The sequence below is a fragment of the Pelmatolapia mariae genome, linkage group LG7 (genome assembly GCF_036321145.2).
Source record: "Pelmatolapia mariae isolate MD_Pm_ZW linkage group LG7, Pm_UMD_F_2, whole genome shotgun sequence".
Taxonomy (NCBI): Eukaryota; Metazoa; Chordata; class Actinopteri; order Cichliformes; family Cichlidae; genus Pelmatolapia; species Pelmatolapia mariae.
This window is the reverse complement of record NC_086233.1, coordinates 40,216,403-40,243,366: the sequence shown is the minus strand read 5'-3', so window position 1 is coordinate 40,243,366 and position 26,964 is coordinate 40,216,403. Positions and strand designations below refer to the sequence as shown.

Below are 26,964 nucleotides of genomic sequence, written 5' to 3'. Positions count from 1 at the left end.
AGATTGTAAGCCATTACATGTCAGCAGAAGTAAGCTTTATAACTAGTGTTTAAGTTGCTCCTAACATCAGTCCTGACTGAGTGGGGTCCCTACAGAACCTTGAACACACAAAAGAACATTATCATTATTTGATAATGAAAAGTCAAGAAGGCCAACAGATTACATCAATCAAAACAGGCCAGGCCAACAGGGAAGGAGATTTTTAAAACCCCTCAACTCTACATTTACAGATGTGAATTTTGGCATTAAGTCAATAAAATCACCTCACTGTGGTTAGGCTAAGCAGTAAGTGCCAGAAATGGCTCCTTCCTTTACTATCAGTGATCAGCAGCAGACACCTGAGTGCTGCTGGGCCTGAGACCCAGCAGAATCAAATGTCATGTCCAAAATGATTAATCAGGAGTCACTCTAACATAGCAGGTAGGCTACCAACATGTTATTAAAAAGCAACACTCTATTTAGCTGCACATCAGGGAAAATAAAAAAGCTAAATGTGCAAAAAGAAGAGAAATGGCCTTAATGTATGAAATAACAACCAAAAAAAAAAAAAAAACACTAGTAGTTTGCTGAACTATTTTTTTTATTAATCAGTGAAACACAAAGAAAAAAGATCTTTACCTTTATATTTACAATTGCTTATAATACCTGTACATTCTTTCTGGACTTCAAGGGCTCTATAGCAACAGAATAACACACATATACAAATGTAAGAAAATAATAATTTACATACATAGTTTTTGCCAGAAAAAATTAAAACATTCAGGAAAGCAGTTTTGTTTGTTTCATGTTCAAGTCACTTCATCATCCTGAATTAAAGATAGCTCCTCAACTTTAAATTCTCTAAATCCTCATCAGTGATAACCAACCCCGATTCTTCAATATCAAAATATGTCATTTCTGTCTGCTGAAAAATGTTCTGCAAAGTTTTTGCATGAGGAGACAAAAAAGTTCAATTTGAAAAATATAAAAAAAAACAAACAAAAAACAACTGAAAAATTTCCCCCAAAACACATTGTTATTTAACTCTAAAAATAATTGGCTTGCTTTTCATCATCAAAATATAGACGTCAAAAGATTGACCAACTTTCTTCTAATTGGCTCTCCCTTTCAAACAGAAGGATTCAATAGCAGGTTGCAGCCAAAGCTGATTTCCTGAGATGACCATATTAGCACTTTGAAGTCTGAACTTTTGGCTCACTTGTACATACACTGAACCCAAAATGTGGCCACTGTGCTCATGCATAAATAACAAAAAAGAAGATGTCCTCTTTAATCAGGACTGTTTTTAGAAAATAATGAGGTAAACGAGGTAAAATGGCAACAGCGGAGAGGTAACAGTGGCTGACGGAAGATATAGACCATATGACAACTGATGACACAATGTAATAAAGTCGCTAAAATATGATAGAATTAGGGACAAGATAAATTTATGATGAAAATATTAGTTAGAACCACCACTTCATTGGATACTGCTGAAATAACACTCCTTAATACTTTTCATAAATGCTAAGTCAGTCTAGTCTAACTTCAGCTCTCACTCCATCAGTGACCTTTTTTTTACATGTCAGCCTGAGAAAAAACCTTCACACTAAAGTCTCTAAATACTGCTATTTTCAAGCAGGTGTGTTTAAAATCCCTCCTCTTCTCCCAGTTTAGGTCATTCAGTCTGCAGCAGCTGTTAACCTCACTGAAACAATGCACACGCTTTTTCCTAAACTGCTACACCTTCACTTCACTTTGTCCATGTCAATGGCTGTGATCGGCTCTTCCTGCTGGACAGCCATGCCCCCTGCTGACTGAGAGCAGGTGTGTTGATGGTCCTTCCAGTCCTGTGGACAAAAGAGACGGACGTGTGAAGCGACTGATTTTGAAAATCAAGTAGCAACCTTTTGGCATGAAAAATGAAAAGAAAAATGTCAAAAACTGCCTGCAAGGCCTCACGCATGTTTTTACATTGTTAGTGCCTTTACGAGCATTTTAACTGAATGATCTGACAAATAGTATGGCTTCCTGTGTGGCACAGATCATCTAGAAGTCTGTGCTTCAGTTTTAGTGTTAAGTTCTAGTATTTCAGTATAGTCTGACTCCATCCAATCATTTAAATCACGATTAAAAACTCACTTATTTAATCATTCTTTCCCGGTTAGTTAACGCCTGTATTTTATACTTAATTCCAATTTTATCTTTCTTTATATCTTTTTCTACTTAAAACCTGTGTGTTTTTAGCAAGTTTGATTTGATATTCATTTTTATTCTTGTGTAATTAGTGCCATTGACCTGTTAGGATATTCAGTACTTTGTTAATGGTCTTATATTATTCATGTTTTAACCTGCTCTTTTATTGTGAAGCACTTTGGTATACCGTTGGTTTTTAAATGTGCTATATAAATAAAGTTGTATTGTATTGTATTGTATTGTATTGTAGTCTATAGTCTGTTACTTTGTAAAAAATTATAGTGTACCTATGAGGGGATTAGTTTATGAATGCAGCTTGCTGACAATATTTGTTAACTTTAGCTGATAACTTAGGATTACCTCCAAATATGGTCACCTCTGAAAAAAAAAAACATGGCTGCAGCAAAAACACTTATATTAAGGCTTTAAAAACCAAACCAGTAAGTTATAATATTAGCTATTTGCAAATATATCAGTAAGAAGAAACAGCAGAAACACTTCACAGGCCTGTTATGAGTTTGATTTTGCACAGTTTGAAACTCTTCAACACCCCTGTTGGAAACACGTTTGAAACCCAACAAATCCAACTACCAGCTGATTTGAATGTAACCAAGTAATCAACGACTGCTGTAACAATAAATTATTTTTTAAACTGCATTGTCATGAAAAAACATTAGTAAAGACTCATAACAAATGTCAGGGAAATCTGTCTATTTTTTGTGTCTCTGACAGAAAAAAGACAGTTGAGTCTTACCTTCCTCTGGCAAAATGTGGAGCAGTAGTTGACTTTGTGACAGCCCGTGCACTCACTCATCGCCACCCGGCCACAGTTCACGCACATCTGCTGCAGAAACAAAGCAGGAGCCTGTGAACATGATAGCTACAGCATTCAGCTCTGCAGATGATTCATCAAGAACTTTGTCACTGAGAACTCTTGTCTTGATAACTCGTTATATCTATATGCTTCTTTACAGTATATGGTATAATCCAAAAGCTTGATTAAAAAAACAAAAGAAAAGACTAAAATTCTCTGCTTCCACGTGTTTTTTTTCCTATTTACACTGGAGTTTTAGATACATGAGGTGTTCAATGCAGTATTTGAGAGCCTCAAATTTTTGGGGTAATTTGCAAATCAGAATTTTTTAACAATAAGATGTAAATAATCTTAAAAAATGTATTCATTCCATGACCCAGGAGCCAGTTGCTATAATCACTACATTGCACCTGACCCTTTTGGCACCTCCTGCAGATGATGGGCCTACAGAATGGCTGGGCCATGTGACTCATTCGGGCTCAGCCCCATGGGTTAAAGACTTTGATTACTAGGACCCTCAAAACCCTCCAACATGACAAGGTGGCAGCTGCAGGCATGAGGAGTCCATTCCATGTCAGAATAGAAGCAACAAATTTAAGTATCTCAGGGTCTTATTCATGAATGAGGGGAAAGTCGCGTGGGAGACTATTAAAAAAAACAAACAAACACCTAATTGCTTTTTGTGAAATGTAGGATCAAGTGTGCTTGGAACTAAAAGTGTGGATGTCTCAGGTCACAATACTTCTTTAAGACTTGTGCTAAATAAGAAATGTAAGGAATTTCAATAATATTTTGGAGCAAGTGAGTGTGTGTGTAAGCATGTCATACATTGATGATGATCTCAGTGATTTCAGTGCCCCTCTTAGCTTCAGAGTCATCTGGCTGCTGAAATGAGATCTGGTTCTGAAACGGCTGGGTAAGACCACACTAAACACACACACACACACACACACACACACACACACACACACACACACACACACACACACACACACACACACACACACACACAACAAAGATTAAAGTCAAATCCATTTGTTGTTACTGCTGATCTAAATCTCACACCTTTTGTGTATGTGTGTGTGTGTGCTCACCTCCTTCCTGCCGCCATTACTTTTGACCCCTACAGGGTCCCCTGCAGAGTTTTTGGCCTGTTCGATCAGAGCCTTGAGCTGCTGGACATTGTTCAGCAGTGTGTTGGCCATCTCCTCCAGGTATATCCAAGTGTTCTTCTGCCCCTCGCTCACTATTGGCTCTGCTCCCCCAATAGGCCCCACATCAAGCCCAGCCACAAGCCCTGCCGATGGAGACGCCGCTGCAGTTGCCACTGCGACTTTGGCCTGAACTGGCTGATGAGCAACAGCTAACGCTGGCAATGCCGTTAGCACTGAGAGAGAGAAGAAAAGACAGCTGTTGATCTTTTTCTGCTACATTGTCTGAAATTTGCTGTTACAGTTTCATGAAAATCTGGTGTATCCTATTATTAGAATATTTCCTAAGATCAACTAAAAAATGGATTTACAATAAAGAAATGTCCAACGTCTGAAAAGTATCTTTATGTACAAACTCAGTATTTGGCTGAATCTCTTTGTCACTAACTGCTGATTCAGCATGGTGTGGCATTGAGGTGATCAGCTTTTGGGCCTGCTGAAGTGTTTTTGAAGCCTAGGTTGCTTTGGTATCTCTCATTTGCATTTCTGGGTTGGCTGTTTCTCATCTTCCTCTTGACAATACCCAACAGATTCTCTACAAGGTTCAGGTGAGGGGAATTGGCTGGCCAATCAAGCACGGCAATAAAATGATCAGAAACCAATTTGATAGCAGTTTCAAAATAAATGCGCTTTGAAATCATTTATCTAAGGTGTTTTTTATGTCTCACTTTGTGAATGTAAAAACCCAACAAGGTACATGAGTTGGAATTTACCCGTAGCAATAAATGTGCTAAAGCAGGCAAGACTCCAGCACCTTGAACTGCAGTTTACAACAGTAGTCTTCTGCTCTGCAGCCTCAGAGAGCTCAGCTTAGGTTGAACCAGCTCTCAAACAGGTTCTGGTTAGTGATTGACCAGCTCGCAGACAATAATCAGAGCAGAAAAAGGACCATTGTCACCAGCTGTAGTCCCAGACAATGGATTATGGATTGTCTACAGAACTGGGCGATGAGTCTCCACAGGTAGTCACACATGTGAGCTGTCTGAACTGCCTCTGTGTCCTTCACCACAAGGTTAACGAAGCAACCCAGGCCTCAGTGCTTCTGCTTGTAAGCTTTGTCATCATTTTAAGTCCACAGAATCAAATTTAATTAGATTTTTGGTACCTTTTTCTGTCAGGGTATTAAGAAAGCAAGAGTCTACTAAAGTGTTATAGTGTAAAACACACCACCATTTACCTGTGAGAGCACTCACACACCTTTTTTGTTTCTCAAGGATGTGTTAAAACACAGTGTGTGATAGATGTCTGGTTATTTTTAGACTTGGACCTGTCTGTATCTCAGCTGGTGATGGTTTAAAACGGCCAGGAGTTCACACATCGGAAGTGTTCGAGTGATTCACTGTACTTCCTTTATTAAATATCCTTGCTTTAAGTGCAAACAGACCAAATTGTATTTTGGATGTTGATTAAAATAACTACATTCTTCTTTAATAACAGCTTTGCACACTTCATAGGCCTGACACCTGGAGGTTTTTCATTAGTCTTGAGGTTCCCACATATTCTGAGCATGTTTTGGCTGCTTTTCCTACATTTTGCAGTCAGACTCCTCCCACAGTATCTGAGCTTTTTTTTTGGTTATAAGCTTTTAAAATGTCAATGTTTTCGAGTTTTGCTGAGGTCCTTTTTTTATTAAGTTAACACACAGACTACTTCAGTAAAAGAGCCACAACTGTGACATTTACTGCCATCAAGCCAGTCTCCAGAAAAACAGTCAAAGCAGGCTGAATTCTGAATGCTATCAAAAGGTAACTTCTTGTTTTTTGGGGGTTTTTGAAATCCAAAATCAGACTGACTTGATATTGAATAAGTAACACTGTGAAGGTGTATATTGTTGATCTAGAGTGAAATGACTTTCCATATAATAGGGTTCAAACACAAACACAAAAATATATACATATCCTGCATGGATGTTGATTAAAATAACTACATTCAAAACCAAACCCAGCTCTGATACAGAGCTGGGTTTGGTTTTCCATGCAGGATATGTATATATTTTTGTGTTTGTGGAAGTGAATAATTTCAAGGAGCAATGGGCTGATTCCCACACTGATAATTGTGATTGTTTAAGTGCCTACTCAAACAAATGCACTACAATGTACGACTGAATTAATTCTCAGTCACTCAGGGGATGCTACCTGCAGTGCTGGCAAACACCTCGCTCTGTGCCGAGCCCTCTGAGATGATGGCAGCAGCAGCGTCACCTGTTGGCGTGCGGTCAAAGGTCAAGGTCCCAGAAGTAGTGAACTGCCCAGATGGGGACACTGTGACTGTAAGAAAGAAACAGAAGTGTGATTCATGTTTGGACAACAAGGAGTTTAAAGGTTGGGCTTACATGTTTTACTTTACAGATCTGATTTTGAGAACTTGAGAATAAACTTTTAATTAATTAAATTTTTCAGGAACACAAATGATTTGAAATGATTTGAGAAGGAAGATGAATTCTAGATCAAAACAACTATCCCTGGCTGTAAGTGCACAAAGTTACAAAATCATGAGCTGTGAGCACATGTGACCTACATGTGGTTCCTGGAGTCAATGTAATGTTCTTCGTAGCAGGAAGTTCCTTCTTGGCAGGAATGATCACAGGCTCAGTGTCCTTCTTTCGTCTCTTGTACGGGACAAAGAGGCGTACGGGGCCGGTCTGAGTCAAGCAGAAAGAGAACAGAGATAAAATCAATGCAACATCTAAGAAATCAAATGAAAGCAGAGACAACAAAATGACTGCTGATACCGATAAACCATTACTGTTTTAAAGTCATGTCTGTTTTAAGATAGTCATCACTAAGTACTTACAGTTATATTTAATTATATTTCTATTAATTTAAGTAACAATGTAAAAAAACAAATAAATATATATATATATATTGTACAGTAACTAAAATTATTAACTAAAAATGTACAGAAAATGTCTTTGGCAGCAAAATCTGCATAAGAAGGCTTTGGTGCAAATGTTGTTGTTACTGGGATGTCTAGTGAAACTAAACTGAACAGAAAACAAAAATTCAAAATGAAGTTATTATTATTATTATTATACATTACTGTAAAGGGCTAAATGTCAGCGCTCTAATGTGCAGGTGTCATTTCATAAGTAACAGCAGCACAGAGAGTGTACTTGTGCTCCTGCGATGACCAAATCACCAGATTAATCATTTTCTGGTGCAGCCTTATTTGCAGTCATAGAGCTGTATCAGCTGTTCCTTTGAGTAGCTGGTGCTCAACTGATCCATTTGATTTTGCGGTACAAGATTAGAGCAATGTGTCACATGCTGCCATCTATGTGAGCATGGAGGGAACCCGAGTTAACAAAGAAAACCAATAACCATCGCACGACACATGTTATATATGTTTAGGTTTTGAGTTTTGTCGAGCCAGTAAGGAAAGCCCAGACTGCTTTAATTTGCTTTGTTGTATATTTTTGATTCGTAGAGACTTAATCAAGAAGCCTCAAAGCATAAATGATGCCAAATGGGGTGCTACTAAGCAACAAATCAAGGGTATATTTTTATCTTTAAATCTTCTTTTTAATGAATTAGAATTTACATTTTTGTGTGTAAGTTTCTGAATTTATATTGAGGGAAAAATGCTAATTTGACCAATTTAAAATGATTATGAAGCATTTAAATTAGTACTATAAAGAACCCTATATATCTGACCCTCTCAAGAAAAATTACATGCGAAGCCCTTGTGTTGCAGAAGAAGGCGCTCCCTTCTGTGTTTAAACTGGGGACTAGAAGAAGGCATAAAAAAGAAACCATCTTGTTTATTAATAGGCACACTGCTCTAATATTCACCCTGAGATGCGATCACAGCACAGACTGAGAGAATCATTATTATTTTGTTTAATGATAATGTATCTCCATATAGATCGCAAGATAAAGCATCTGGAAATGAAGTTATAGGGATGGACATTTACAAAAAACACTAAAACAAAAAGAAAAAATTATTTACCATGCTGATATTTTCTTCTCCCAGAGAGTCTCCCTCCTTCGGACACTAATGATGCAAAAAATAAGACGAACACAAACAGATATTATTCAGATATTATGTGCAACATCTCAGATTATGATAATTTAAATAATTTCTAATTAACGGACTGATTTAAAAGCTCATCAGGACTTGTCCACTTCACTCACCGCTATCAGGTCATCACAGCAGGCTGCACAGGTACAGGAGGCAGCATGGGGGTTCAAGATACGCTCCTGCAAACACAGGTTTACTGCATGAGGTTTTGCATGGACTTGGCCCACCTCCTTTTATAAACAAAGGACTAACTAGAAAAAAAAGTTTTAGAAAAGTAATTGTTTTCTGTGTGACTTTATCAGTCTCTTACATTGTTGTGGAGAAATTCTGGCTCAGACTTCTTTACAACGTTGCTTCAGTTCATTGAGGTTTACAGGGGTTCATTTATGCACATCTCTCTTAATGTCAAAGGCCATTGCAACATCTTGATACTTTTCTTTTTCAGCTATTCTGTTTCATATTTGTTGGTGTTCTTAGCATCATTGTCCAGCTGCATGAGCCAATCAGTCGATTTTTAGCTATAAGACAGATGGTCTCACATTTGACTCTAGAATACTTTGCTAGTTTTGTGGCTCAAGATTAGCTTTGGAGAATGATGCATCCAAATTCATAAATTGGAAATGCAAATTTCTTTGCATCACACAATACAGTGCAGCACTGCAGTAGTACGATAGTGAGATAGTAGTGAAGCAGTATATTTAATTACCTGTATGAGGCAGAGCAGAGGTCTGCCAGCATATCTGATGCTCCTCTTCCAGTCTTTGCTGCTTGCTCGCCCTGCGAGACCTTCAAACTCAGTGGGAGTGTACCACTGCTGGTTGTGTTTGATGCAGCGACCTTTGCCCCCTGACAAAACACAACACTGTAAGTGTGGGCAGCAATAAAACAAGTAACTCAAAATATACACAGTATAAAAGAGTCTTGGCTATAATATTTCACTCTGGATAGAAGTACCTTTGATTTTATCCCAACTACTTCTCAACACATTTTAGTGTTGGGGGCTACACCCTCTTATGGGCACAAAAACTAATTGCTCGTCCCCTGTAGCTCAACTTCATGTTCCAAGCTACCATCAAAACTCTAGCATAAAATAAAAAATTGTTCTGCACCAGAACTTTAACCCGTCTTGCTACTATAACAACAATATGGTAATAAAGTCAAGCTTCTACATCATTATGTGTGCCTATGCCAAGAGGCACACATATTACTATTGCTCGGATTTATTATTATTATGTGTGCCTATGCCAAGAGGCACACATATTACTATTCGTCGGATTTATTATTGTGTGGATGCCCTAAAAGGGCTTCCACACTATTGAGTTCCTGTTTCTCTTTATTCTTTATACTTTATTCTTCAAGTTGCTCCGTTCTTCGCCGCTTAACTACTTCCGCAGTTTTTGTGCTATTTTCTCAGTTCAAATTTCACAATATTCAGCTATTTGTGCTCATTTGTGCTATATCTTTTTGTACTTTTAACTATTATACTTTTTAAAATATTAAGCTTTTTATGCAATTTTTTGTCCCATTGGAATGAATGGGAAAGTTCTAAAATTCTTCAGAAATTCTGCTAAAACTTGCTTGTTTTTGAAACTTAACTACTTCCTCATACTTTCACCTAGAAACTCCATTCAAACTTTAAAATGTTCTCAGATTATTGGGCTATTCCTGTATGATTCAGCTTTTTCAGATATTCTACCGTTTTAATTTTATACCTCTTTAAGTTTTTAGTTGCAAAATTGTGATTTTTCAGAAAATACATGCGTTGTTATGGTTGCTATGCAATTAACTCAGAGTGTGCACTTGTCCTTTCTGAATTTTCTCTTCTTGTCTGAACAACTTCTTGCTACTCGCTCAATTTCCACTCAACCCCCACAAATTATACATCAAAACGTAGGTATTTTTGCTGGCTTTCAGAAATTGTCACTGTTATTGTTGTGGGTGTTACAGAATTTTGGCAAATCTCCTCAGAGCAACACAAAGTCTGTAAAGTCTCCTTAGAGAGTCAATGGAGAGTTTGTTCAAAATCAGCGCTGGATTTCTGTAATGAGAGGCATTTTCAAATCGTCATATCTCCTTAACGAAACAAAGTTGAGACATGAGGCTTGTGCAAATATATCTTCAGACACTCCTGATGCTCACAATTCAAGAAGTTATTTCTCACCTATTACCGTTCTGAGATGAGTTACACTTGTTTGAGGGTAGGAAATTCATCATTCGCTCAGATCTGTTCAGATTTCAAACTCTGGAAATGCGGCACTTTTTTCTCTCGTCAAATCTTTTTGATGGATTTCCACAGAGACCTGAAAATTTCCATGACTGTTCACCAAAGCCTGCTGTTTCGTACGGTGAAAGAATGATTTTGATGCTCCATAGAGATTTAGAGTTAGAAAGCGTTGTTTGAGGGCAAGTCAAGGCAGTTTTGCTTTGTCTCTACTTAGTTACAGTGTATTACAAGTCATATATCTTCAATACTTTATATTTTATCTCTGAATTATGAAGACCTGCAGATTCCCCCATCTCTTCTGAACAAAACAGTGTCAGAATGAGCGTTCTAGCCCCTACGGTTAGGAAATTATGGCCATTTGTTCGAGGGGAGTCCTGAATGTGAGAAATACACTGAAGAAGACTCATACTTCTCTCTGTCTGTGTGTGTAAGTGCTGATTACAGCAGGTGCAGCCAATTTAGCTGACCTAGATATACCAAGTCCAGACTCTTAACAGCCACTGCTCAGGCTCTGTGTATGTGTGTGTGTGTATCAATATTTCTCCCATGTTAAAGTATTACTCCTCCATAATAGTATTTGTGCTAAATCAAAGTACTTCTACTACATCTTAGTACTTCTGCTCAATCATAGTAATTCTGGGTAATCATAGCATTTTTGCCAAATCATGGTTTTTGTGCCAAATCATGTTTTTGTGTCAAATCATGACAATTCTGATATGTTATAGTATTACTAGTAGGTGGAGGTATTTCTGTTATGTTATAGTATATGTGCTGAATATAGTATATCTGCCAAATCATAGTATTTATCCCAAATCATAGTATTTATGCAAAATTGCAGTATTTCTGCTAAAAAGCAGAAATAGTACCTTTTAGCAGAAATTTCTGTCAAAAGATATTATTTATGTTAAAACATAGTATTTCTGCTAAATCATAGTATTTCTGCCAAATCATAGTATTTGTACTAAGTCATACTACTTGTGCCAAATCATAGTATTTGTACCCAATCATAGTATTTCTGCCATATCATTGTATTTGTGCCAAATCATGGTATTTTTTTGCCAAATCATGGTATTTGTGCCAGATCATGTTATTTGTGCCCAATTAAAATTTCTGTTATGTTATAGTATTACTACTAAGTCGTAGAATTTCTGTTATGTTATAGTATATCTGCTGATTATAGTATATGTGCCAAATCATAGTATTTATAGCAAATCATAGTATTTGTGCCCAAACATAGTATTTCTTGACAAATTGTAGTATTTGTGCAAAAACATACTATGTCTGCTAAATCACAGTATATCTGTTATGTTAAAGTATTACAAGTAAGTCACAGTATTTCTGCCAATTCGTAGTATTTGTACTAAATCATGGTACTTGTGCCAGATCATAGTATTTTTTGCAAATCATAGTATTCGAACCAAAACATAGTAGTATTTGTACGAAGTCATAGTATTTCTTCTAAATCATAGTATTTCAATCAAATCTCAGTAGTTGTGCTGAAACGCAGTATTATTGCCAAATCATAGTATTTGTACTGAAACATAGTATTTGTGCCAATAAGAGTATTTCTACTAAATCATAGTACTTGTGCCAAATCATAGTATTTCTGCCACATTGTGCTAGTTGTGCAAAAACATAGACTGTCTGCAAAATCATAGTATATCTGTTATGTTATAGTATTACTACTAAGGCATAGTATTTCTACCAAATCATAGTATTCCTTCAAAATCATAGTATTACTGCAATTTCACAGTATTTGAGTGAAATCGTAGTATTTGTGCAAAAACATACTTTGTCTGCTAAATCACAGTATATCTGTTATGTTATAGTATTACTACTAAGTCACAGTATTTCTGCCAATTCATAGTATTTGTACTAAATCATACTAATCGTGCCAAATCATAGTATTCAAATCAAAATATACTATTTGTACCAAAGCATTGTATTTGTACAAAGTACAGTATTTCTGCCAAATCATAGAATTACTGCAATTTCATAGTATTTTGAGGAATCCCTTTTGTTATAGTATTACTTCTAAGTCATAGTATTTCTGCTTTGTCATAGTATTTGTACTGAAACATAGTATTTCTGCCAAATCATAGTATTACTGCTATTTCATAGTATTTGAGTGAAATTACAGTGTTTCTGCAAAAACATTGTATTTCTGCTAAATCATAGTATTTCTCTCATCTTAAAGTACTCAATTATAGTATTTGTGCCAAAGTTTAGTATTTTTCTGCCAAATCATATTATCTCTGCTAAATCATAGTGTCTGCCAAATCATAGTATTTGTGCCAAATTATGGGATTTTGTCAAAACATGGTACTTGTGCCAAATTATAGTATTTGTGCCCAATGAATATTTCTGTTATGTTATAGTATTACTACTAAGTCGTAGAATTTCTGTTATGTTCTGCCAAATCATAGTATTACGGCTATTTCAAAGTATTTGAGTGAAATTAGTGTTTCTGCAAAAACATTGTATTTCTGCTAAATCGTAGTATTTCTGTTATCTTAAATTACTTGCACTCAATTATAGTATTTGTGCCAAAACATAGTATTGCTGCTATATCATAGTATTTGAGCCAAATCATAGTATATGTCCTAAAACATAGTATTTCTGCCAAATCATAGTATTTGTCCTAAAGCATAGTATTTCAACAAAATCACAGTACTTCTGCTATGTTATAGTATTTGTGCTTGTAGAAAAACCTGTGTTATTGTGAGCTACATTACCCAGCAGCCTCTGAGCAGTGAGGGAATTCATGGGACTTTTGATCTAGATGGTCTTCCTTCGTTCCTGGGCTAACGATTGAGGAGAGAGCTACTGGGAAGGGGAGCAAATAGCCCATCCTGTATTTGTTGGGGATGGTGTGTCACATAAACGTGAGTTAATGTTTCATGCTTAAGATGTTTACCCTGCTACTTGTGTGTATTGGTTTTAGTTACCTTTAGCGTATGTGCTAGTTAGCGATAGCTATGGCAGCCCAGTTATTTTATTGTTTTGGGCTTGTTCCTGCTTTGTTTGTTCCCCCTACAAATTTATGTGAATTTGTACACTGTAATATCGCTGTATTATGTAGTGGCTAAGTAGGAGGCTGACTGTTACTAAGTGCATCAGTGTACATAGGTCATCTCTTGTGTTGGAGTGCCCTCTTGTGGCGCCTTTTGGGTAGTGCCTTAGTAAACGTGAACACTGCAAAGAAGTGGTATCAGACTGGTTTGTAGTGGAGGAATTTGTTGCCAGTTTCTTTCACCTTTAATCCGTATTCATGTTGTAATGTGGTAACTTTTGTGGCACAAATACCACAATATGGCAGAAATACTATGGTTTGGAACAAATACTTTGATTTGGTATACTTTAGCTTCTTCACTCCTTTTCAGCAAAATTTTCATTTTTTTCACCCCTTTTCAGCACAAATTCCAGCTTTTTTGGGCTGTTTTCAGAAAAAAAAACTCTTTTCAGCAGAAACTCTGCTGATTCACCTCTTTTCAGCGCAACGTTCTGCTTCTTTGCCTCTTTTCTGCAGAAATTCTGCTGATTCACCTCTTTTCTGCAAAATTTTCATCCTTTTCGCCTCTTATCAGCACAATTCTCAGCAGCTTCTGCTCATTTGAGCAGAATTGTCAGTCTATCCACCTCTTCCTTGAGAGAATGAGTTTGGGTCAGTGAGATGAGTAGCTACCTTGAGACCAGGAAGGCCAGGTTCGAGTCCTGCTCATGGTAAAATTTCTTTTTACCACTTTTCAGCAAAAATTTCTCCGTCTTTACCCCTTTTCAGTAGAACATTTGGCTTTTCACCACTTTTCAGCAAAAAATTTGTGCTTCTTCACCTGTTTTCAGCAGAATTTTCAGTTCTTCACCACCATACAATTTTTTTTTCTTTTTTGCAACTTTTCATCTTTTTCAGCTATTTTCAGCAGACAGCTTCGGCGTTAAGGCATCCACACAGCATTTTCGCAGGAAATGCAATTTTTTCTAGTTATTATTATTATTCTTCAGTTTCCGCCTGAAATTTTGCAGCGAATCTCGCCTCGCAGTTTTGAGACAAGATTCATATATGTTACCTCATTTTGTGCGGCTGGATCAGGAATGGTGTGCTATGACTTTTGGTGTTTATGACTATTATAGTTTTTTAAATATTAATATTTTAGTGAAAATTTTCCCGCGCTTCTCTGCCAAACAGTTTTGACAATAGGGTTACATATGTTAGATCATTTTGTGCGGCTGGAGCTGGACTAGTATGGTATACACTTTTGGTGTTTATGACTTTTATAGTTTTTTAAATATTAATATTTTAGTGCAAATTTAGAAAGATTCTTCTTTTGGCGCCATAGAAACAGACTTCATTTGTGGTGTGTTGGCTCCATCTTTTGGTCCCACTGATACAAATTTCAAACTTCATTTGTGGTGTGTTGGCTCTCTCTAGTGGTATGCCGGGAGTAGTACGGCCTGTCTACCCTTATTTGGATTACCGTAATGATGACAATATCAACGGTGCGCACAGCGTCGCTGCTTTCAGGAGCCATTGGAATTTTTAAGGTTGCGCAAATTATTCAAAAGTTACGGTAATGCTTGGTGGAAAACTCAATATCCCACAATTCATAGCACGCCTCTGCCGAGTCAAACAATGGCGGCCATCACTTAGTTTTTATTTTCCTCTTAATACTGTTTCTAGGTCACAAAATAAACTTTTAAGATATTTTCAGGCGAGAATATAGGTGTGTAAACTTCAAATATCTGCTCATTTTGTCAAAACATCCCATATTAGCGACAATGTTCTGACGATGTCGTTTCTGCTTGAGGCTAGCTGGCTAGTGTGGCTAGCGCGGCTTTGCTAACAAGCTACACCCGGCCTGGATGACAGTGAGAGCGGCTTACTCTGGTTTCACACCCGGTCCTTCGTAAAGTCTCGTGGTCACAGCTGGACTTATTTTAAATAAATAAATGATTTATTTATTTATTCATTTTAGTAACGGTATAAACAGTGAAAGGTGGTGGATTGGCCAGATGTAAACTTCAAATATGTGCTCGTGTTACCAAGACATCCCATATTAGCTCTGATGGTTTCGGTGCCTGCAAAGAGCTAGACAGCTAGCTAGCTAACTGGCTGTCTTTTTGACTCAGGGTCATCGCTGGACTTATTTTTCGTTTTTATGAGCCGATGAGGGTTTTTTTTAGTAACGGTACAAACAGTGAAAGGCGGTGGATTGTCCAGATGCTGGTCGATGTGGAAAAAATAACTGAGTTGTTTGGTGGTCGCTGACACGGAGCTACAACCGAGGGCAGCTATCCACCGGTGTGTGTCAGACAGAGCATGCAGGGAACGAGGCGGCGAGGCGACCGCCGATCAACCGGTGGTAGATCGTGGATCAGGGAAACCGAAGGCAGGAGAAGCAGGCGGCTGCCGGTCAGAGCGTGAGGTGAACTGAATTTCAGGTAAGAAGTTATGAACTGCACTCTATTTGGGTCAGATATAAACCGAGTTTAGGTGTAGTTTATTTCCGTTGTGCTGACTTTTTACAATCAGTTATAATAACTCGTACTGCGTGCTAGCTAGCACGACGGAGTTTCTATACAGCTGTGTGCGCGCTAAGTTACTGATGTTGAACTTTATGACAGCCTCCCCTGTCATTCTCTCGCCTGTTCAAACTTCAGTCATGAAACTGATCAATGATCGGCTTTTCTCTCTTGTTTGTTTATCGCGCTAAACAACAGCAGCACGTTTAAGCTTGATCAGCTGTTGTTAGAATTCATTTGATTTTAATTTCTAGTATCAGCTGATGTTTGCTGGAGCCACAGCTGTAGAAGCGGCTGGTGGAAACCAGGAGATGACCTTACCGAATCATCAGAGCTGAACTGGTGATGGAGAAACAGGTTTACCTTTTTTTTTTAGGTGACATGAATGAGTTGAAGGGAAGTTATGAACTGTTTCTGAGAGAAATAAACACCAAGCTCCTTTTTTATTTAGCTGACAGCTGGTAACTGTGCAGGGGCGGATCTAGCAAAGCTTTTGCCAGGGGGCCAGGTAGGGCATCTTACAACCAAAGTTTGTATAATAATACACAAGATTGTCTGTAGACCATTGTTAATCATTCAGAACACTGTGTAAAAATAACAAAAAACAAAAAGTGAATGCAAAAGTGCATAAATATTTATTTTACGTGATTGATGTGTGTGGCGGGGCGTGGTCTGCAGTGCCGCTGCAGGGGAGGTGGACCCACCTGAGCGGCATCTGCAATCACGCCTCTCTGGCGTAGTCTGTGCTCTCTCGGCTGTTTTTTGGGTGTGTGTCAGGCTGTGAGTTGAAAAGCTACAGCCGGCTGTGTGGGTACACCAACTATGTGTGAAAAGTGGTCCATAACGTAATGCTTCAAAGCGTGTTCATGCAAACATTGTCGGGTCTGCCGTGGTACAATGGGACTTCTGCTCATGAAACTATGTGCACAGCGTCTGCAAATCGGGGCTGTACAAAGTCACTTCATCTTTACCCAAAATTGTAAGCTGTCATCTGTGAGGTGCGAGCGGTGTTTGTTTTTACCATAGTTCATGGTGGAGAATGGCTGCTCTGCTGAGTTTTGCTCTCTGTAGCTGTATGAATGGCAAACTACACTGTTTACCAGCGGCATAGGCACACTTAAAATTTCTTCTGAAATTTTCGCTTTCTAGTTATTATTATTATTATTATTATTATTATTCTTCAGTTTCCGCCTGAAATTTTGCAGCGAATCTCGCCCCGCAGTTTTGAGACAAGCTTCATATATGTTACCTCATTTTGTGCGGCTGGATCAGGAATGGTGTGCTATGACTTTTGGTGTTTATGACTATTATAGTTTTTTAAATATTAATATTTTAGTGAAAATTTTCCCGTGCCTCTCTGCCGAACAGTTTTGACAATACGGTTACATATGTTAGATCATTTTGTGCGGCTGGAGCTGGACTAGTATGGTATACACTTTTGGTGTTCATGACTTTTATACTTTTTGAAATATTTTGATTTTAGTGCAAATTTAGGCCAATTTCCATAGAAACAGACTTTATTTGTGGTGGGTTGGCTCTCTCTAGTGGTATACCGGAGTAGTACAGCCGAAAATCTGTATGCTTGTTTTTAAACTCAATATCCCATAATCCATAGCGCGCCTCTGCCGAGTTAAACAATGGCGGACACCTCTTCGTCTTAAATGTCTTTTATTCGTGTTTCTAGGTCACAAAATAAACTTTTAAGATATTTTCAGGCGAGAATGTAGGTGTGTAAACTTCAAATATCTGCTCGTTTTGTCAAAACATCCCATATTATATCTGACGATGTTGCCGGCTAACTAGCTAGCGTGGCTAGCGCCGCTAGCTAGCGCCGCTAGCGACCCTTCGAGCACCCGGGCTTGCCTTTAGTGAGGCTGCTGACCATCACCTGATCGCTCGCCAACAGACTTTGTCTTAGGTGGATTTATTTTTTGTTTATATGGGCCGATGATGCTGGTCGATGTGGAAAAAATAACTGAGTTGTTTGGTCTTGGCTAACGCGGAGCTACAACCGGAGCCAAAGGCAGGAGCGTGAGGTGAACTGAATTTCAGGTAAGAAGTTATGAATTGCACAGGAGTTTCTATAGAGCTGTGTGCGCGCTAAGTTACTGACGTTGAACTTTATTTTATTCATAAGAGTTAGTCCGTAGAGTTGTCGTACAAACGGAATCGTCCCACATTCAGAGAAAATATTACGATTTATTCTGTCGTTATGAAGCCTCCCCTGTCATTCTCTGGCCTGTTGCAACTTCAATCGTGAAACTGATCAACGATTGGCTTTTCGCTCTTGTTTATCGCGCTAAACACAGCAGCACGTTTAAGCTTGATCAGCTGTTGTTACAATTCATTTGATTTTAATTTCGCAGCTGGTCCAAACCAGGAGATGTCCTTACTGAATCATCAGAGCTGAACTGGTGATGGAGAAACAGGTTTACCCTTTAGGTGACATGAATGAGTTGAAGGGAAGTTATGAACTGTTTCTGAGAGACTCCTGATTTTGTGTAGCTGACAGCTGGTAACTGTGCAGGGGCTGATCTAGCAAAGCTTTTGCCAGGGGGCCAGGTAGGGCATTAACGGGGAAAGGGGGACACAAAGATATACTTTTCTTTCTTACTCTCATATAAAATATTTAGCTTTTTATTAAATACTTATCTGCATCTTACAACCAAAGTTTGTATAATAATATACAAGATTGGCTGTAGACCATGGTTAATCATTCAGAACACTGTGTAAAAATAACAAAAAGCAAAAAGTGAATGCAAAAGTGCATAAATATTTATTTTACGTGTTTGATGTGAGCTGAACTGGTGATGGAGAAACAGGTTTGCCCTTTAGGTGACATGAATGAGTTGAAGGGAAGTTATGAACTGTTTCTGAGAGACAAATAAACACCCAGCTCCTGTTTTTGTGTAGCTGACAGCTGGTAACTGTGCAGGGGCGGATCTAGCAAAGCTTTTGCCAGGGGGCCAGGTAGGGCATTAACAGGGAAAGGGGGACACAAAGATATACTTTTCTTTCTTACTCTCATATAAAATATTTAGCTTTTTATTAAATACTTATCTGCATCTTACAACCAAAGTTTGTATAATAATACACAAGATTGGCTGTAGACCATTGTTAATCATTCAGAACACTGTGTAAAAATAACAAAAAGCAAAAAGTGAATGCAAAAGTGCATAAATATTTATTTTACGTGTTTGATGTGTGTGGCGGGGCGTGGTCTGCAGTGCCGCTGCAGGGGAGGTGGACCCACCTGAGCGGCACCTGCAATCACGCCTCTCGGGTGTAGTCTGTGCTCTCTCGGCTTTTATTTTGGGTGTGTATCGGGCTGTGAGTTGAAAAGCTACAGCCGGCTGTGTGGGTACACCAACCATGTGTGAAAAGTGGTCCATAACGTAATGCTTCAAAGCGTGTTCAGGCAAACATTGTCGGGTCTGCCGTGGTACAATGGCACTTCTGCTCATGAACCTGTGTGCACAGCATCTACAAATCGGGGCTGTACAAAGTCACTTCATCTTTACCCAAAACTGTAAACTGTCATCTGTGAGGCTCGAGCAGTGTTTGTTTTTACCATAGTTCATGGTGGAGAATGGCTGCTCTTCTGACTTTTGCTCTCTGTAGCTGTATGAATGGCAAACTACACTGATTCGCAGCGGCATAGGCACACTTAAAATTTCTTCTGAAATTTTCGCTTTCTAGTTTTGTCTATTGTGCCTGTGCTCCTCTGTATTAGCAGTGAGACAACAGTGCCATCATGAGGTCAAACAGGCAAAAGGAACACTGTCACTTATATATAGCAAATTATAAAAAGCAAATATAGCTGAAGGAATATAGAGTGCTGTAAAAATTATAAGTAATTTCTTATTTTTCTTATTTTTAATAACATGTGTCACACATGTTTCAGATCATCTAAACTAATTTTAATATTACACAAAGATAAAAACAGTAAATACTGTAAATACAAAATGCTGTTTGCAATAATGATCTAATTTATTAAGGGGAAGATATCCAAACCAACCAACATGGCCCTATGTGGAAAAAGTAATTGCGCTTTCTTGTTAAATAATGAATTAACTTTGGTTAACCACATTTTTGGAGAGCTGAGTAAACTTTCACCAGTCACACCCAAGTATTACCAGGCCAATTGAATTAAAAAAAAGTCACTTAAATATTACCTGTCTGACAAAAATAGGCTACAAGAAAGAAGAAGTGAGAACATTTATGAATTGCCTCACATGTCTCAATTAGTGCTGGGCGATATGGAAAAAATATTTATCACGATATGAATTATTTTATATCACGATAACGATATATATCACGATATACGACCTGACCTGTGGTCATCTAGAAAGTACGCAGTCTGTAAACAGCGAGTGCCGAGGGTGCAGTCTTTGTTTTGAGTTACCGTAAAGTATGTCGCAAATCCGGGTGCACGTACAGCAGCACCAGCTCGCAAACCACGAGACGGAGTTTCTTTGCGAAAAATATCTTTTTTTTTTATACTTTATTTTTTCTTGCATAAAGTTAAGAGCATGTATAGTGAGAAGACAACACTAATATATTTGCCACAGGCTATTTAACCCTTTAAGACCTACCATAGAACCAAGTCCGCCAGAGCTTATCTTTATGTTTTTACATGCTGTAGTGCCACTTGTGGGAGTATTTCAAGTTTTCATATATCAATACAACCGTTATAGCCCAAATTTTAATAATATGTATGCATTAAGTCCATAGTAACTACATAAATTGCAAAAACGTGTAGTGCAATAAACTACAAAAAAATTGAAAATCGTTTTTGTTTTGTTTTTTACATATATTTCTAGTTAAAAAATTTTTTAAGAGGTGTATCCCTCAAAACTGTAAATACAAAAGTTTCCAACCACGAGAAATTTATTTTGAGTGTCTTCATAGTTTTATTTTTGAGATACACTAATTTTTATATACTACAGGAAAAATGAAAATAAATATTATAATGCATCAAAATAAACTATTTCCAACAGTGTAATTTGAGTTCTAAGCATCCCAGAAACGATACAGAAATGCATAAAGTCAAACATGTCTTTTAAAAACACCAACATAGCCTTTCGCGAAAATGACGTCACTTCCGGTTTCGGGCAGGTAATGGCGGACATGCGATAGTTCGCGCTGACGTATATGCCAACGTAGGAAGTCTTATGAACGTCGGCAAAGCGTGTTTCTGGAATATTATCTTTTTGTTGCTGCAAGTTTGGAATATTATGTTTTTGTTGCTGCAAGTGCTTCTTATGCAATTTTTGCAAAGCTATATGTGGAAGGAAACCGTGACCTTGGACAAGCTAATGGCATTAGATGTAAGTACACCCTCCTCCGGTTTCACGTGCAAAAAAAAAAAATTGCACTACCTTACGTGGTTCCAGTTCTACAGGGATTTAAAAATAGTTAGGTAAAACGGAGTGTGCCTTCTCCGACTGGTTGTAAAGGGTTAATTATATATTTTATGTGATAATTTATAAAATTTGGGTTAGTACGATATAAACGATAGAAGACAAATGGCACGATAGACACTTTTCTATCGTCCACACGATATATATCGTCATATCGCCCAGCACTAGTCTCAATTATGGTCAGTGATGATAATTCAAGAAAAAGAAAGAAACTGGAAAACAATGGTGGGAGAATATTCTGTGAACTGACCTTTAAAAATCTGATTTTTTTTTAAATTTCTTTTGGTTTGTGTTCTGCTGTAAAACTAACACAGCATTTCATAAAAATACGTCATAGCAACAGTCAAACAACGTGGTGGTAGTGTGATCATAGGTTTGCTGCTTAAGGATGGGAACAATTTGGCATAAGTGATGGAATCATGAATTCTCCTCTCTACTTGAAAATCCTGAAGAAGAATGTCCAGCCATTAGCTTATACCCTGAAGCTCAAGTGCACTTGGGTTATGCAGTAGGATAATGATCTGAAACACACCAGCAGTAAGTCCACCTCTGAACTGCTCATGAGACAAAAGTAGAGTGGCCTACTCAAAGTCTGGTCTTAAATTTGACTGAGATTGTTTGGCATGTCCTTAAATTGGCCCTTCACACTCAACAACGCTATAATGTGGCTGAATTAAAATATTTATACTAAAATAAGATGGGTAAAATTTCACCACAGGGATGTGAAAGACTCGTTGCCAGTTTTTGCAAATGTTTGATCACAGTTCTAACCTACTACAACCAGTTAATCTGGAGTTTTACATCTCCACAGTAACCTGAATAACAAGATCAGCTTGACCATGTGATATAGCATGCATAGGTGTGATAATCACCTGATCCCAGTCTGTTTTTGTACAGAAGTCCGCTGGTATTCCTGCAGCGTACAGGCAGTTCATTGTTGTAAACTGAGGGATCCCAGTTGTACTTGGAGCAGGAGTCTTTGTCCTGGGGTGGAGTCAGAGGAGTGGGTGGAGTCTGTGGACCTGGGAGAAGCACAGGAGAACATAAAAAAAATGCACAGATCAGACACCTGTAGACACAACACACACACACACACACAGGGGTGTACCTGATGTGATGGTGGCAGTGGACTTGAGGCCAGCTGCTTCCACGATGCTGCCGTCAGTGTGAACCACAATCAGAGTAGCCTTCTGGGTACTGAGACCTTCACCCAGCTGGAGAGTGGTCCTACCGCTCTGTGACAGATGTGGACGGAGTACATACACTCATAATCATGGAGCAGCATAAGAGGTATGAGAATATGTTGATGTTTTAAAAAACTACTCGAGTAGTCAGCAGGTAAGCCCATGTGATTTTGTGAATCAGGTTCTAATAATTAACGCTACAGTGCTAACGTGCACAAATGAATCAGTTCTGTGCTGAGGACATTTAACATTAATTGGTTTTTATTCAACGTCACGTCAATTTCCTGTAAATAATGTCATAAGATGCTGTTTATCATCATCAAAATGTAATAAATGGCAACAATAGAAGGGGAATGGATCTAGTCGAGTGTGTGTTAATCTACCAGCACGTGTTCAGGGAGACTCCCAGATGTGGCGACTGTTGTGGTGAAAACATTGTCCTCTGTCGCATGAACGCCTCCCACTGTAACTGCCGTCACATCTGATCAACAACAAGAAATTTCATCGACACATAAACCTCCAGATTAGCAGGAATACAGTATGAATAAAAATATAACTACAAAGGAGGATTACAATAATAATGACCTAAAGCAGGTAACATAGAAAATAATAAACACTGGTGCTACCAGAATCAGAAGACTCTTCTATTATGTGCTTATGAGAATGAATGATTTTCATCTGTATCAGTCATGGTACTGGATCTCTTGTAGGGCTGCCACAAACGATTATTTTGATAGTCGACTAGTCACCGATTATTTTTGCGATTAGTCAACTAATCAGGTCATACATCCATTGAACGTAAAACGTACAGCTTATTGCACTAGCATGCATCTGCTCTTATATAACTATCATTAGCTTACAACTTTAAGTGTTTAAGGTATGTGCTAACTAAAAGTAAAGACAAGATGATAGTTTATTAAATTTAAATGAAATTTGCAGATTGTTTCGGTGGAGTTTAATAAACGCAGCCGTCTGCTCCTTGCTATCTAAAATATAACAGGACACCGGAGTATATTCTCGAGCATCTCACACTTTTGATAATCAGTTGTCTGCTTGACATTTATTCAGCTGTGTAAAAACTATAACTTTAATCTCAGCCAAACCGATTTACTCATGAACAAATAAAATACTGAAACAAAGCCAAACAATAACATTTTTAAGTTATCCAAGTGACTTATATATCATGTTTAACCTGAGTAGCGAAAGATTTGCCGGGAGTCCGGTGTTCTCACCGGCTCTAGTGAGCCTTGCCCCCGGCTAGCTATCGAGCTGGTGGGTAACAGACGTCTCCGAAAACGTCGGAGCGCTTTTGAAAATATGTGGTGTCTTGATAAACTGAGCAGATATTTGAAGTTTACACAGCTAAATTCTCGCCTGAAAATATGTTAAACGTTTATTTTGTGACCCAGAAAGAATAATAAAAGTAACATTAAAACTAAGTAGCTGCCGCCATTGTTGGAAACTGAGCTGGGCTGCGCTATGAATTCTGGGACACAGTTTCTTCTTCTTCGGGGTTTAACAGCAGCTGGCATCCTTGTACATGCAGTGCTGCCATCTTCTGTTTCAGTCCGTTATTACACTCTTAAATCCTACTACTTATTCCTGCGTCTTTTGGGATCTTACAAAGCTTCAAACGACGCGTCGACTATTAAATTAGTCGTCGACGATTTTGATAGTCGATGTAATCGTGACTAGTCGACTAATCGTGGCAGCCCTAATCTCTTGTTTTGTTTTTTAGTCTTTGTTGCTCCGTTTGCTTCTTGTTTTTCTTTTGCTGCTTGAACTTTCTCTTCACAGTAATTCTGCATTTTGTTGTGTTAGTTTTGCTATCTAGTTTCTGTTCATTACTACAGTTTGCTAGTAGTGTATTTCTCTTTTTTCATTCACCCCCCTCCCCATGTTCCCTGTGGTCTGGTTTAGCTTCTGTCTCTGTGCCCAGTGTTCCCATGTTCAACTTTTTCTGTTTTATTTTGATAGTCTCTTGCGCATTGTGTTCGGTTCTACTTCCTCCTCTGCCTCATTGTGTGATTGTCTACACCTGTGTTAGTTTAGCTGCCTCTAATCCCCCCCATTACCTTGTGTATATACATAGTTTTAGTCTGACTGTATTCACTTGTCACGTTGTACTGTTTTCCTGCCTGCCTCAATCCCTATATTGTCTTGCCATTTGGATTCCATTCTGTGAACTCTGTTTTGATTTACTCATTCTAGCACAGTAAATAGCTTGTTTTGTTTTTGAATCCTGCCTCCAGGTCCTCACTTTTCACACTCCACACCATAACATTACTCTCAGGCTTTAAATAATAAAGTTTAAGCAGAAGGAAATGAACGGATGGATGAGGGGAAATATTATACTTGGGACAAATACATGATGAGTCATGTCTGTGGTATATGTTACTGATGTGTTACAATTTTCGGATGGAATTTGGCATCGTACACAACGGTGTGTCCGTAGGAGGGACATAATGAGCTGCCTGACCGATACACCCTCACCAGTTCCGCTGGACTAGAGTACTGTTAATCTCCCAAATCTCTCATCATGACAGGGAACAAAAGACTGCATCTAAAGAAGAGATTTTGAGTGTCCTTGAATAACTATTCCTGAAGACTACTTAAAGAAGTTAAAAGAAAGCTTCCTTAAAGATATTCATACCAAATATTGACTTTCAAAATCATCAGGATTATAAAGACTTTAGTTTTGCCTTATGTACACAGTATTTCCATTTTTGTTTGCATATGTTTCAATAAACTACTGCACCCATTTTCCAAACAAAATATAAAGAAGGGTTGGCTCAAGATGTTACACAATCCTGTAGCTAACTGGAACTATTAAAGAAGTAGAAGGTAGAAGGACAACTCTTTACTTTTAATCACTGATAACATGGTGAAAAGATCAAGCATGGGGAGGTGCTCATGTTCACTTGGCTGAAAATCAAGTATTTTATTGTAGTATCCATCTGAAGCTTTCGCATTTTTACTTTTTAACGTGCCATGGGTTTCACCAGATCAGGGTAACACAGTATTTTCATACTAAACACTAAATATGCTTTTACAGTATCTACTGCTGAATTTAAATGGAATTTAAAATGTGAAATGTGATTGAGAGATACTACGTTTTATTTGTTTGTTTTTTGTCTTTAGCATTTGTATAAATATATGTGTATACATTTTGTATTTTGAGTTTGCATTGCTGCTACATTGGCTGAGTCTCCCTTGTGCAGACTCAGTATATAATGCATATAATTCTAAATAAAGAAACTTTATTAGATGAAGTATGTTTTGATGCTACCACTTAGTTTAGCACTTTGCAATGCAATCTTTCCATTACACAAAGACGTTTAATCTCATTAGCAGGGTTAATTTCAACAATAACAACATTTGTATGAGGGCAAAAGGATGTACGTGAGATTGAAAATCAGTATTTTCTATACCTGTCTTCCCCACTGCATTTATTATTGCTTTTGTGTTGGCCCCTATCCCATGTTTGTGGTTCCCTCGGTGTTTGCCACCTGGGCCACCCGAGTTTTTTTTTTTTTAAACACATCTTCAAGCGTCCCTCTTATGAATCATTAACTTTTCTGAATAATAAATAATGTATTCCGCAGATAACAATGTTCTCCCCGTTTAAAGCAGTGCCCGTACATAAACAGTGTTTGGTTTAGAGGCAGCTGGTGCTAACGTTATTATCTCAGTTTGTGTTTTAGCGCCACCCCGCACAGCAGCGGCCTGCTGCTAACTGTAGCCCGTGTTACCTGCAAAAGCAGCCTCGGCCTCGTCTGGGTTCGGTAGGGACTCGGCTCCTAAGCCGATGTTTCCCGGTTCCGCCATCACAGCCATCGTGGTAACTTCGGCCTCCGACTCGGTATCCGAGCCCACTCCCTCCACCGGCGGCTCGCCGATGGGCGGTTCATCCAGCCCGAGCGCTTTCGTGGCCGAGTCCGCTTCGTCCATTCCTACCTCGAACGACAAGAGCCGAAAGTCACCGAGAAAGGACGTCGGGCAGAGTGGGTCCGACCTCACCCGAGCCCTGTACGGAGCAGACAGAAATCTCCGCAAACGGAACTTTTTACAGGTAATCTTTAAAATGTTCTCAAAAAATTCAGGTAACCACAAAGGACTCGACTCAGTTAATACGGAGAGAGGAGGGCTTCCCGTTCTTTGTATTTTCATCAAGTCTGAAGGAGATAACACCGGAAATTGCCGAAAGAACACGAACCAACCCGAAAGGACACAGCAACACAGCCTTACAGGCACACCATACAAATGTTTATATTAGATGTGTGTTAATGTTCTTGTTTTGCACAGAAATTCTTTTAAAAATGTACATTTTTTGTTTTTGATGTTATTGCATTTGGTGTACTGTTGTTCGTAGTGTTTACCAGCTGTGTTTGTG

At 38.3% G+C, this 26,964-nt stretch overlaps 1 protein-coding gene across 2 annotated transcripts; it reads right to left on the bottom strand.

Annotated features, from left to right (window-relative positions):
- Positions 1–571: 571 nt before the first annotated feature.
- deaf1 (DEAF1 transcription factor) lies at positions 572–26,930 on the bottom strand. 2 transcript variants are annotated; one of them, XM_063479088.1, is made up of 13 exons: positions 26,324–26,930; positions 22,955–23,052; positions 22,496–22,622; positions 22,260–22,409; positions 8,927–9,066; positions 8,334–8,399; positions 8,149–8,193; positions 6,718–6,841; positions 6,336–6,467; positions 4,084–4,376; positions 3,818–3,916; positions 2,930–3,019; positions 572–1,829 (listed from the first exon to the last, which is right to left on the bottom strand). In XM_063479088.1, exons 1-13 carry the CDS (start codon positions 26,739–26,741, stop codon positions 1,728–1,730), a joined length of 1,884 nt encoding a protein of 627 aa, XP_063335158.1. In that variant the 5' UTR covers positions 26,742–26,930; the 3' UTR covers positions 572–1,727. The 2 variants fall into 2 exon arrangements, with proteins under 2 accessions (XP_063335158.1, XP_063335160.1); XM_063479090.1 differs by having other exon boundaries at positions 2,930–3,016.
- Between the last annotated feature and the right edge of the window lie 34 nt (positions 26,931–26,964).